The sequence below is a fragment of the Schistocerca cancellata genome, chromosome 1, assembly GCF_023864275.1.
Source record: "Schistocerca cancellata isolate TAMUIC-IGC-003103 chromosome 1, iqSchCanc2.1, whole genome shotgun sequence".
Lineage (NCBI taxonomy): Eukaryota > Metazoa > Arthropoda > Insecta > Orthoptera > Acrididae > Schistocerca > Schistocerca cancellata.
This window is the reverse complement of record NC_064626.1, coordinates 388030650-388045028: the sequence shown is the minus strand read 5'-3', so window position 1 is coordinate 388045028 and position 14379 is coordinate 388030650. Positions and strand designations below refer to the sequence as shown.

The 14379-nt window shown below is 38.3% G+C and overlaps 1 protein-coding gene across 4 annotated transcripts in view; it reads left to right on the top strand.

Moving 5' to 3' along the window:
- The window catches only part of LOC126175377 (dihydroxyacetone phosphate acyltransferase), a 134272-nt gene that overhangs the window by 56107 nt on the left and 63786 nt on the right, over positions 1-14379 (top strand). For all 4 annotated transcript variants that reach the window (XM_049922159.1, XM_049922152.1, XM_049922168.1 and 1 more), the window contains one exon: positions 6732-6811. In XM_049922159.1, the coding sequence (XP_049778116.1) occupies positions 6732-6811 (80 nt within the window). The remainder of the gene's footprint in view (positions 1-6731; positions 6812-14379) is intronic.

The following is a 14379-nucleotide window of genomic DNA, read 5'->3' as shown; positions in this document are numbered from 1 at the left end:
ATATGAAGAGATCCACCACCTGTTCTGTTCAACGAGATCACACATTAGCTTCCACAAAAATGAAAGAAGGCCTAAGACACATCTGAAAAGATAAAAGATGCCCATGGGGAAGGAGTAGGGACACAAGGGTGTTAACCGATGATTGCATCTTGTTCAAAGATTTGGAGGTCCTTCCACCCCTGCAACATTACGTGTTGCCATGATTGTTTGGTGGTCCAGGTATTACTGTGTGTGCAGAAATAGTATTGCATGGGCATACTGCCCTCAAAATATTTGAACACGGTACACTCACCAGTTAATGCCCTTGTGACACTACTCGTTCCTCACGTGCACCGTGTCAGGGGTGTATTTAGCCCTGACTTCATTATTATGGATTACAAAGTGCAGCCGTATCGAACTGAGCTGGTGGAGGAGCTCTTTGAATTGCCTGTTCCTCCCAGCTTAAATGCAGGATGTGTTTAGGAGATGTATTGACGCACATTACCAGTGACTGTCGAGCAGTTGTCAACTGTGCTGGTGGAGCTATGGGACACCCTACCTCAAAAAATGCTTATGAACCAGCATAGGGCATGTTGTAGAACATGAATTGCCATTTGTGGTGATCACGTACATTATTAAAAACCGTGTCTTGCAATTTGTAATGTCTGGGGGACCCCTTCAGTGTAATTATTGTCTTTGAATAAAAGTGCCATTTCTGTTTACCTCAGTGCATTTCTTAGTTACCTGCTTTACTCTGCTGCAGCACTTCTTTCTTTGTATGGTTCAAATTTCATCAAGTTGTGTTGCTTGGCAGTGACAATGATACAAAAGTTATTTTCTTCTTTAAGCTTTTTACACCACTGTATTAGTTGCTGGTGAAGCACAAAGAAAACCATGCTTAACTCACACTAAGTATGGCTGAGGGTTTGCTGATTTGTCACAAAACTAGTTGCTTCAAATTTCATAAGTTGATTTGGCCCTACCACATTGGAATGCAGAATGCAAGGAACTTCTGGCAATTATGGGCCATCTGTTCAAAACCCAGTAGTGTAATGCTTGGAACCATGAGGATGTTTAGGTTTCTCAAAGCATCATCAGATATGGGATAGAGAATATTCAGTGTTCATGGAAGAGAAGAAAGTAGAAAGGGCTAAGGCTTTGTTTATAGTAGCACTGACAACAGCCATCAGCTGCCGTTGCCAGAGGTCGCCCAACAGCATTGTCCAATGACATCTTAGTCATGGTGCATCAGATCTCATTCATCAGTTTTTGGCAGGATTGAGCTGGTTAAGTTAGTTTTTAACCTCCAAGGGTAGGATCTATTAAAAAGATGCCGAATCAGCTATAACTGTCTCAAAAAGAATGTTTCGGCTACTGTACACTCTGTCTTCAGTTATCGGAATTAAGAAACAAGTTTTACAAAATACACATGTATTATGAAAATATGTAGTTTCAGTGATACACCACTCTAAAGATATCTCCAAAACACATTATTCAGAGTGTGGTTTATTATGCTGCAGTGGCAACTTCAGAGTATGAAGCCTGTGCTAATGAGGTCATGTGCACATAATGATTAATTCACGTGGTAAAAAGTAGATGTTTCTATTATATGCTGAATGGGTAAAATTTGTGGGTGAGTAAGCAAGCATTATTTAATTAATGAAAAGTAGATTTGCGGTGTCACACCCAGTTCACTTTATTCTAAAAACAATGTACATTCATGCCATACTGGCAGTAGGTATATTCAGATAATCTAATTCTAGCACTGGAATCTTCACTGCTTTTCGACCACTTGCCCATTGGATTTGAGAAAGGACATAACAAGATTTCTGGTGGCAGTATTATTTCAGATTCAATGTAGTTTGTAATAAAGGGAGTCAGCCATATTACATTGTCTTAGGACACTTGCATGAAGCATAGCTCCAAAATTTGATACAGAATAAACTTAAATCTTCGCAATATTTGGAGGTGCAGGAGTGAAATTATTAGCTTTTAAATTGGTATTTAGGGCATGGCAAATAACATCCAAAATATCACACAAAAACTTTGAAAGTGTACTTTTCAGAATGTAGCAGAGGCCTAATCATTGGAAAGGTGTAATCACCATGTCACTTCTTGTTTTACTTGAACCAGAATTGCATCTTTAATGTGAGTATTAGATGTTTTGATAGAGCTCAAATCACAGCCCTAGGCAACCACTAGAAATCTGTTTTCTTTAACTTATTTGAAGTGGTGTAGACAAATTTCGGTTAACCTTCAATGACTGTCATTCAGCATACATGTGAAAGACAAGCACAAAGTTTGGAATAAGATACCCTGAACACCTAAAGCACTGTAAAGTCGAAAAACTTGTGTACCACATTTGCAAACTATTTCATGGAACAGAATAACCAGGCTACTGGCATAAAAATGCCAGTAAGCAATAACAAAAGTTTGTAGACAGCTAATGTCCACCTATCGCAACCCAAAAATGTCACTACAGTAACTTTAATCATAAAATACACCATCCTTGTCACTTAAATTATTTTTCAAGGTTATAATCTACACCAAAATTCCCAACAAAGATTTTGTCTACTATTGGTTTCCAATAAACCTGTGATTACAGTCCATAGATTCTGAGCTACATCTTGATTTGATATTTTTCATCCTCAGTTTACCCCAAACTACTCCTTTAAGTAAACTTATCAGTTTCCCACAGACCATGTTGCATGTCATGTCAGCCATTATGACCGAAAAAACAAAGTGATTTGAATTTCGCTGATTGTTGTCCAAAGACTGTATGTTCTGGTGAAGAAATTGGCTACATTGTGATCGTGCATGTAGTGACATACTGATTTGAAAAGATCTGTCACGTTCGGACGGTGTTGGTCGTCGGTGGAATCCTTTGATATCAGTGGCACTGTGAATGCAGTCTGAGAGTTGTTAAACACGTTTCATGTGGTGATGCAAAAGTTGTATGAAGCCGTACAGTCTCAGGCTTTTACTCTACAGTTTGCATCAGCCATAAAGAAACAAGTTCCCAAAGTGAAATCTCCAACACAGACTGTCAGAAGAAACAGCACAAGTCCTAGCATTTGCAAGTGCAAAAATAGAATGCCATTTAATGTTACTCCACGTGTTACTTGCATTCCTGTCAAGGCACTTGCTAAACAACAAGTAACACAATCAATAGTGAAATTGCCAACTAGAAAAGTATTTGCATCCTTGACCACAAGAATGATCACTGTCATATAGGGCAAAATGAATGAAGAAATAAAAGTTCTTCAAAAATGCCATCAAAGACATCAGGTCTGGTTCAGAGCAGATGGATTTGGAGGTGTTCCTTAGGGAACTGTGTAGCCCCTTTACCTAGTTCACAATGTTTCCCTTATCTGCCCCATCCCACTCTAGCAGTTTCTGCAGTAGTGCATGTGCTATGTTTGCTCACAATGTTCCTAATAGTTGCCCCTTCTCTCACCCCCTCCTCCCTCCTCTTCCAATGAAAACTTAATGTCAAGGGTACCTTGCTTATGCTAATACTGAAATTACATACCAGTTTACACTGATGGGTCTCAGATGGGGGACACTATTGGCTGCTTTGCAGCTTGCCCCAGTTGTGTACTAAGGAGCTGAGGGGCAAGTAATCTTTATGTTAATGAAGCTGGTGACTTGTACTCAGGCTACAAAATTCCTCACAGTCAGAGAGTTCCTGCATACGCATAATCCAACTATTGCATTTACCCAGCAGAAGAACCAACCCAAACGTATAACCTCAATGTTGGAATAGGTTATTCTTCTTGGTATCAAGTCATGTGGCAATTATGGACAACAAACTGGCAGAGACAGCAACAACAAACTGGCAGAAACAGCAGCAGTGAAAGTATGCAACATCCCCACGGGGTCACAATATAAAGCGATCTGCAGGCAGTAAACCTGGTGGGAGGGAGGGGGACTGGAAGCCATGAACAAGTTACGGCTAGTTAAGCTAGCTGCTTGGCTGTGACAAGTCTTCTAATGAGAGTGCAGCACAAGGTTTGAATGACCTTCTGTTTTTGAATTTTGACTTTGAAATGTTAAGCAGCTGTAGAAATTTTCTTCTCTTCCAAGTTCCTCCCAAAAGCTTTTTGAAATAACACTTAGGTGGAAATAGTAGCTAAGCTTTAAAATATGTGAAACAGCTTTTTGTGCACTCAACCATTTGAATATGTTACCCCTGTATTATTATTGTGCTATTTGATTAGTTTATTGTTTTATATAATTTATTTTCTTCAGTATGCTCTTCAGTGGCCAGGCTGTTGTGCATACTTAAATGGAATTGTGAAAAATTGGTTTAAATCTAAATGATCAATAAATTGAGGATAATCCAGTATTCACAAAACATTATGTATTCTGATAGTTTGGATCATCCATGTAAACATCAGCTTATGCCTGGTTGCAATGAAAAGACACCTTTAACAAAGAAAACCCGGAGAAAAATAAGCAGATCTGTTTTGTATATGTGGAACCACTGATGGTCATCTTACTGACAATTCTGAAGAAATCCCATATTCAAACTGAGTTTACTCATGTGACAAAGGGGGATGATGTAATCAACTCAGTGAATCAGACTCTGTTATTGATTACTTAATTTTTATCCAGCTGGACATTTGTAGTGATGATACAATTGTTAGAATGCCATAATATAGACTTGAGTTATTGAAAGAAAGCAGTAAGGGTCAATAAACAATTTGAAGCCAGAATGAACACTATAACAATAACAAACACCTACAATTACCATTTTTAAAAGTCCCAATAGTGGGAAATGAAACGGGGAGGTGTTGAAGCTGGCATGTGAGTGGAAAAACCATCCAGGCATTCACTTGTAACATGTCTTCCTGCAGAGGTTGCAAGCCACAAATGAGAGCAGACCGGGGAGGGAGGGGGGGGGGGGGGGGGCGAGAGAGAGAGAGAGAGAGAGAGAGAGAGAGAGAGAGAGAGAGAGTGCTGGACATAACATTTTCATCTAAATGCAAAACATTATCAAAGCTATCAACATTAATAACCGAGCATTATGTTACTCTGTATTCAATATGTGACTCTCAGATATTTTGTGTGACGTGAATATAATTGAAAGCACATGAGTGCAGTTATCAAAGGAAGTAACTATTTTCGTTATCTCTCTCTTTTGGGAAAAAGCCATCAATAATCCTGTGGAGCAGGAGTTCGTCATCTTCTTCATATACTTCTTGGTAAACCATTGCAACCTCATGGTTTGCCTTGACTAAATAACACCCTACTGTAATTTCCTCTAATAACTTTATTTAGGTGATGGAAATCGTCTGCTGCTTTCCCTGGTTACCATAAGGCAGTGATGGGTAGGTGACTGCTTAGGAAATTTTATCATGTGGCTCTAAATATGGTTGGCATGTCATATCATGCCCATTGACATTCACAGAACACACACCTTTTGGATGGTTATCTGACTGGAATTGTTTGATGTTTTTTGAAAAACATTGATCCAAAAGCAGTTCCTCTGAACCATGTTTTTACAGTATAAAGTGTAACTAATGCAAGGAAATGGTAACTCAGAGGCGTGCCCTTATGCTTTGCTATCAGTAGTCAACAAAATTCTGAGGATGAGGATGAAACTGTTTGCAAGTAAGGTGCATCCAGTACATTCTGCCAATTTAAAATCTAAACTAATTGCACTTCATGTCTACATGAATAAAACTGACACATGTCTCTTATGGCACTGGGTTCAAGTGAAATAACTGCTTCTACAACCTAAGCTTTCTTATTCCCGGCACAACTGATGAAGAACATGTTGAAAAGAGAAGAAATAACACAATAGGTCATCAGCGTGTGAAATTGTCCCCATTTACGTTAATGGAAAAGTTATTAAATAGAACACCAGTTTCTCTTTTCCTTTCACCTTGGAGGGGGGGGAGGGGGAGGGAGGAGGAGGACAAGAGAGAGAGAGAGAGAGAGGGGGGGGGGCTATTAACATTACTGGGGTTAAAGGTTTTCGGAAATAACTACAACCACTCGTCTTTTGTGATGGCTCAATTTTTATTTTACAATGACTTGTTTCAGGATGCCTTTATACTGCCTGATGATGAGCCCTAGGTTACTTGAAGCTGATCGTAGTAATATTTCTGTTGTTTCGAAGCAAGATGCCTCTTGGTCTCAAATGATGCTAGATATTGTTAGCTTGAACTAAGAATTCTTTTACTACTTGTATGTACTTCCCAGCCATATGCATAGAAATTTACTTGCATGACCTTTGATCCTATATATAGAAGTTTTCATTTATCTGTGTACCAATGAAAATGTAGTTAACTTTAATAAAACAGTAATTGACAGGTAAATGTATCAAGAGCACTGAAATTGTCAAGATATGCTTAATAATTCCAAGTATTCGACAATTGAGAAAATTTTGTCTGTAAACTACAGAAAGCATTTTTGTTGAATAGTATTATAGTGTAATGTGTGATAATAATAATAATAATAATAATAATAATAATAATAATAATAGTAACAACAACAACACCACTCTTAGTTTATCTGTCTGAATTTTGACACTAAACTTTTTGTGTTACCACGCAGACTATGTGATTGCTATAGTATCCTTGACGTTTTCTATTTCACCATGAAGTGAGCAGTTGTTTTGAGCTATGTGTATAAATGTACATAAATCTCTTGCAATTTAATATTAAGAACTATCTTCAGGTGTGATTATAACATTTGTCTTCAATAGCCTGCAGAATGCACATTTGTTTGTTTTTATTCTTCAGATAAACTATTTAGGAAGTACCACTTCATACGGTTACTTCTGTCACATGACTTTGTCTTTAATGGTGCATGGGAAGTGAAGGTATGTTGGAATTTTCACTTGACTGCTTCTTGAAAGTTTTGCTGTATATCTTAGAACAAAGAACTTAGGCACTGCAGAATTTGTTTAGCCTGTTAATTGAGTGCATGCTACTTGTACTGTAGTAGTAGTAGTAGTAGTAGTTTTGATAAGTGGTAACTAAATCTAACAGGAGCTAACATATAAATCGATGGAACTGTACAATCTGTACATAGTATCACAGATTATTAATAAATTTGTCAAGTTACTGGTAACGCGACTGTAGGAGCATTATACACAATTCTAAGAACATAATTGTCAAAATAACTTATTATAATCTGAACCTCATATCCATGAATTAGAAATAGTTGGCAGTAATTTTTGCAGATGCTTGCTACATTTGGTAGCAGACCAATTTCTGGTTAAGGTAAATAAAGTTCTGTATTGCAGCAACATTTTTGTAAAACTGTCCTGCAGATAGAGTACCTATGTTGGGGGAGGGGGAGGGGAGGAGGGAGAGACTTTGGCCAAGCTTATAGGAGCAAAAATTTATCTGATGTGGATAACTACTTCTAAATGTTTCAGCTTTCAGGACATGGCCCTGGCTGAATGTAGATGAGAAATAGGTGCAAACAAAGAAAAAGATGATTGTTAGATATTTAAAGACAGCATTAAATGAACCACATCTTTCACATTTAAAAAAAAAAAAAAAAAAAAAAAAAAAAAACTATGGAGTATGAGCCGCCTCCTGTGTAATGTATTCACTAAAATTATAACCTACTAAATAGAAAAACCATTGCTTTTTAAGCATGCAAAGTAATGAGCTGGCTTTCAAAGGGGATGTGGCACAGTGGACTATTTGCATGTTGCTAACAAAGTTATAGTGTAAAGGAATGAGTGTGAATTACCATTTTGTCTATTGACAAGTTCCAAGAAAATCTGCACTAGTATTCAGAAACAAGATATCGGTTGAACCAGTGTTACTATACTATAAAATAAATTCATCAGTGCTACAGCGTACTTTAAACTTGACCAAGATAGTAAGAAATGTACAATTGAAAGAGGAGTCAGGGAGGAGGATATTTTGTGTAACCAAGACTTTTCTCTGCAACACTAGAGAACCCTTAAGACAGGAAAACAGAAGGAATGTGTATTAATGGAACTTTCTTGAACCATCCAATAGAGTAAGTGTGGAGGCAGGCCTGAAAAGTAGTTGTAATAAGGCTAAAATAATGCACAGAAACATACAGAAAAGAAAATATTAAAGTTGACCTTGGACCAGTAGAGTTTATTTATTTATGGTTATTGGGAAGAAAAGTTGGATGGGCAGAATAAGACAGAGTAAAACTGGCCTGGCGTGCTTTTGGTAAACTAATTAGGGGCCCTAAAGCAAGTTTCTGTTATCACTAACAAGAGAAGTTTACAGTCAGAGTGAAGTAGCAGTTTTGACTTAAGGTTGTGATTGTGGACTTACAATGCGAAAACCATATAAATGTTGAGGGTTGTTTAATGATCACTGGAGAGATGTTTATCAGGAATTTTTAAGAGGACAAAACAAAGAAATTTATCTGGAAACAGTCTGAAATGGAAAAAGCAATTATGGCTCTCATGAAAATCAAATGAAAGCGAGTTCGACTTACTGTCCAGTGAACACCTGGTAGGTGGACTGAGGAGATTGTTTGCTGGACTGAAATTGTCATTACAAAACATACAGGAGCTACATGAATGCATATAGCTGAAGCCAATAGGGCATGGAGAAGTCTGGAGGAGGCCTTTATCATGCAGGTAATGTAAACTTGTTGCTTCTGCTGATGAGGATGCTGATGATCATATATCAGTTAATAACAGAATACATCTGTTGTATGGGTTATCATCTACACAACCAGAAGAAAAGGATGTGATAAGTCTATTTTCTTACTGTTCCTATATGATTGTGGCTTTGAAGCAGATGTCATACAGAGAAAAAGTGTTTTTCACAGTTGGATCTAAGATAAGAGTAAATAATCTAAATTTACTTGAGTGAGTTTGGAACAATCAACACAACTGGATTTCTGTACCATTCTTAAAATTGACAAAAATATGATGTTAAAATGTTTAAATCTTTGAACTGGCATTCTCTCTCTCTCTCTCTCTCTCTCTCTCTCTCTCTCTCTCTCTCTCATATGTGTGACACATGAAGTTTAGCTGTTATGAGACGAGATGTTCTGCCAGTAGTAGATCTTGGGATTTGACACTAATTAAGTACAACAATATTGGTATGTCTCACTTTTCTTGAGAAATTGAAAAGAAAATGTTAAAAACATACTGATATTCAATTTTTCTCGCAGATCTATTAAGTAGTTACACAGGGATGCATAGAATTCTTTACAATGTGTTTATAAACAGATTTAGAGAAGATCAATAATTGTAGATTTGAGGTCTCTTTAATATACATTGTGAATGATTGATGATAACACTGCTGCCACTCATACTATCATATTATTAAAAAAATCTATGATGTTAGAGAAATGCTTGTGCAGAATAAAGACCAGTCTGAATGGGAAATAACAGTTGAATGTTAAATCAACACACTTGTCAAGCACACACATAACTCACTATGTACAAAGTGCAAGTAAGACTGTACTGGGCAGTTTCTTGTTACAGGCCCCCCCCCCCCTCCCCCCCCCCCTCCCGCCCCTCAGTTAATACGGTGTTTCTGTTGCATTGCGTAATTAACAACTTTTGGTTTTTTCATACTGTTTATCTGTCTCCTTTGCTTTGGGAAAGTATTATTGTCAGCTTTAATGTTAATCTAGTGCTAAGACTAACACATGGTCATATTCTGTGATGTATTGTTTCTTTTTTAAGACTGCAGAAAGATGTTCATAATTCCGTTAATATACGCATTTGCTTGCCTGATTCCAGGGTTGTGGAATCTCCTTATTTTTCCCTGTGTTACAGAAAATTATGTATAGTGTATTAATATTACAAATTATTCATCAATGAGCAATGAAACAAATGTAATTTTATGTCAACTTTTCTGATGCATGTTACTGACACTAATCAGGTGATCTGCTTGATAATAAACATGTACAGTATAGCCTGTAAAGTATGACTAAGTGCAGTATACACCTAGTAATGAATGGTTGTGTGTGTGTGTGTGTGTGTGTGTGTGTGTGTGTGTGTGTGTACAGTGGGAGAAAAGATATTAGGGTAGTATGCAGAAATGGAATTTATAGACAGCAAAAGAAAATACTTTGTTGACACACACACACACAGACACACACACACACTTGTGTAAAATGATATTAAAATTAACTGCTTGTAACTGTTGTTACAAACCTTCTGCTGTGCAAACTTGCTGTTCTAATTTTTCAGTACAACAAAAATGTCATTGCTGTTCCAGAGGCTTCCTTCACTTTTTGGTGCTAAAACTTGGTCATTATATTCAGCTTGGAGAATTAAAGTTGAATAAATAAAGATATGTTGCACATAAGACAAAAGATAAATATATTGCTCTCATTTTGGTTTCGCCTTTGGTCACTATTTCCTTGCTTCCCTTTGGGTTTATTAAAAAAAAAAAAAAATTGAGCAGGCCCAGCTTAGTAAAATACAAATTGCTATTTAGAAATGCTGTCTCTACATATTAGTGCCCAGTTGGAAATCACTGAGGGCTGTGGCAACATTGTAAATGGTCAAAATGATGTCAATCCCCTTGCAGACTAGACCTATGCTCATTGTGTGTGAGTGAATGAGTTTGTTAGTTACATATTCCACGGATCACATTGCATGACAGATCGTAATGATGCAGACTGAGTCATTTTACATTCACGTTGCAAATTAATTTCTGTAGATGGTTACATTCTGACTATTTTGAGTTAGTAATTCCTACCCACCATCTTTTACACATTACAGTAGCAGTAATTCTTCTACATAATAGGAGGAGTTGTGTAGGAGAAAATTTCCCAGTTTTCAAACTTCATGTTGCTGTCAAAAGATGACCTTAATTTGGAGTAATGAATGCCATTTTTCGTCCTGGTATTGTAATTATGTATGTCATTGTTCCCTTTTGAACCGTAGCAGATTATTTACAACAAACTTCATGAGGGAATAAATGCACTATGAAGCAGTAGTCAGATGCCCAACTCCTTAAACAGGTGTCTACAAGATGATCATAAGTGAACAGCACATATTATTCTTATAGCACATTTTTGCACAATGAACATTGGAATGCTGGTTTGGCTACAACCTGACTAGTGACCCCCCCCCCTCCCCCCCCCCCCCCCCCCCCCCACACACACACACACAAAGTAAAACTTTTCACTCTTCAGCTGTGTGATATTATATGATGTTTGCTATGGCTGGCAGATTTTCTGGATTTTGGGTACAGAATCAGAGACTTCAGCATATAAATTGCAAGATGCAGATATTCTAACACATTGCAGGTAAGAGAGCTCACTACACTGGGGCAGTATTGTTGACTATTAAAAAAGTGTGAATATATCAAGATGTTTTGATTTAAATGTCTTTGAAGCTGCCATATGAGTTGAAAAGTTAGTTCCCTTCTTTTACATCCCAAACTCAGCCCAGGACATATTCACAATTTTTGTGCTATGATAGGAGTGTTTTTAATTCTTGTTCCTAATTTTACCCTACCATAATTTTGACATTATACTGCCATAGCTTGGCAATCGATGTAGATTTTTGTTGATTCCGGCGACGTGATCCGGTATAGGTTTTTGTTGTTGTAATTTGAAACATGTTGCTTGAGTTGGGCATTGTTAATCTGGTTCCTGTATGACTACTTATCTGGTATGGTTGAACCTGCCCCATATAACCTACTGTGTGCTCAGAGCACACAAGCCTCAACACACATCAGAGTCACATGCCCGCAGAAAGTTTCTTATCTTACTTATATGTTGTTTTAATTTTTGATTATTTTGTTTTATATTTTTTAATCTTTTATTGTTTTTTAATTGCTTCTATTTTGTAGGTACACACATTTTATTTATGTACACATGGGACTGTACATGTAAACATCTGAAAAATAACCATATGTACTTAATACAGTGCAAATGAAATATTAAATATCGTGCAAAGTTTATGATAATCAAACTGCCTATTGGCTTCTGTCTCGGGTTCTTCGGCCAACGTTCATCTAATGATTTTTCTGACGTTTCGCCAGCACGAGTGGCTGGCATTGTCAAAGCTTCACCCTCCATTGCCGGTGGTGAACTGGAGGCGAGCTCGCGGCCGCAGACTATATGTATCTGGCGCGCCAACGTCCGAGGGCTTCTCCGCGGTCATTTCCGGTGCGGTTCTCCTCTTGCTACCTGCGACGGTCGTTCGCTGCAGTATGGGAAGCCAGGATCAGTTTACCTTAAGGCTTTCCTCTTTCTTGTTGAAACTGTTCGCGTGTTTTTGGATTTCTACAGCTTCTCTGAACAAGCGCGTGTGATAGTGCTTCTCTACAGCCAGAACTTCCGTGTCGGCGAATTTTATTACGTGGTCGGTCTCATTCAGTAGGTGCTCTGCCACGGCCGATTTCTCCACCTGCCCCAGCCTGCAATGTCGCTTATGCTCTTTGATCCTGGTGTTAATTGATCGTCCAGTCATTCCGACATAAACTTTTCCGCATGTGCATGGTATACGGTATATTCCCGACATTGCAAGTGGGTCTCTTTTCTCCTTCACCGATCTAAGACACTCTTTGATCTTCCTTGTCGGTTTGAAAATCGTCTTTACGCCATGTTTGCGCAATATACGGCCGATTCTGGCCGTCACTCTGGGAATGTATGGCAGAAAGGCCGTACCCGACATTTTTTTTTCTGGTTCCTTACTTTGCCGAGTGTTTGGCTCTGTTACACTTCTAATGTAATTTGTGGAGTACCCATTGCTCCTCAGAACAGTTTCCAGGTGTTGCATTTCTCGTTTGAGGTGTTGAGGCTCACATATTCGTCCTGCTCTCATTACGAGCGTACTAATCGTGCCTCTTTTCTGGCTCGGGTGGTGGTTTGACAGTTTGTGCAGGTATCGGTCCGTGTGTGTCGGTTTTCTATACACGCTGTGTCCCAGGTTTTCGCCGTCCCTTGTGACCAGCACATCTAGAAATGGCAGTTTCTTGTCCTTTTCTACTTCCATGATTAATGTTATGTTGGCATGGAGGCTGTTCAAGTGTCTCAGGAATTCACCAAGCTGTTCTTCACCATGGCTCCACACCACGATAGTATCATCGACGTACCTGTACCACACCTTAGATTTGCAAGTCGCCGAGTCCAGTGCCTGTGCTTCGAATTGTTCCATGAAGAAGTTGGCCACCACTGGACTGAGAGGACTACCCATGGCGACGCCTTCCAGCTGTTCGTAGAAATCACCATTCCACGTGAAATAGCTCGTGGTGAGACATGCATGGAAGAGCTTTTTGATGTCTTGCGGGAACATGGAACCGATGTGCTCCGGTGCGTCACTGAGTGGCACTTTCATAAATAATGAAACAACATCAAAACTGACCAGGATGTCGTTTGGCGCAAGTTTCAGTTTCTTCAGCTTCTCAATGAAATGTCGTGAGTCCTTAATGTATGTGTCGGTCTTCCCCACGTGTGGCTGGAGCAAAGAGGCCAAGTGTTTCGCCAGTTTATACGTTGGTGAGGCAGGAGCGGTAACGATTGCTCTCAGTGGAACGTTGTTCTTATGGATCTTGGGTAATCCATACAGCCGAGGTGGTAGGGCTTCTGTGTTGCGCAGGTTTCTCTGTATGTCCGCTGGCAGAGAAGACGCCTTGATTAATCGATTCGTATTCCGAGTGATATGCTGCGTCGGATCTGCGCTTAGTTTTCGGTACGTCGTCGGATCTAATAGGTCTCGGATCTTTTGCTCACAAACTTCGGTCTTCATTACGACGGTCGCATTCAAACATTATATCATTTACTACAGGGGTGGGCACAATTCTGGTTTGGTACATGCATTGTTTTACATGTCCAAAGATTTTTTATGATTTTAAGCTACTGTTGAATGAAATCTTCCACATATGAGTACAAGCAACAAAATGGTATTTAGTCTGTAATAAACAGTTTCTTAAATTATATTAAGATGCAGCACTTAAAATGGAACACATTTCTGTGAGAGACAGTTTCATGTGCAGGCATGATCTTTTGCAAATAAAACCCAAATTATGAAAGATTTGTACAGGTACTTCCTACAGTTACTGTATGAAATTTTTTGCAATCTGTGCCACTTTAAACTGTCTCAGCCCATGAGATTTGCATAAAACTAGATTTTACATGCATTTTATGTGCAACTGTAGACAGCTATATTATGGCAAAGGATAAAACTTTCACAAAACAACAGGATGACCATTAATTACATGTATTTGCCTACCTTCTTAGAAAATTTGAACTGATTCACCCAAGTTCAAAACATGTAAGTGGCATGTGTGTGTAAAAAAAAAAAAAAAAAAAAAAAACACAAACCATGTTTTTCACATAAAATCCAAATGAAGCTAGATTTTTGAAAGCAAGTTTTCAATTTCATTGTGAAAATGCATTTTTTTGTTTGTTTGATTCACTTTAAGCTGTTTTGTGTATTCAATTCATGTAAGAACGAATTTTACATGT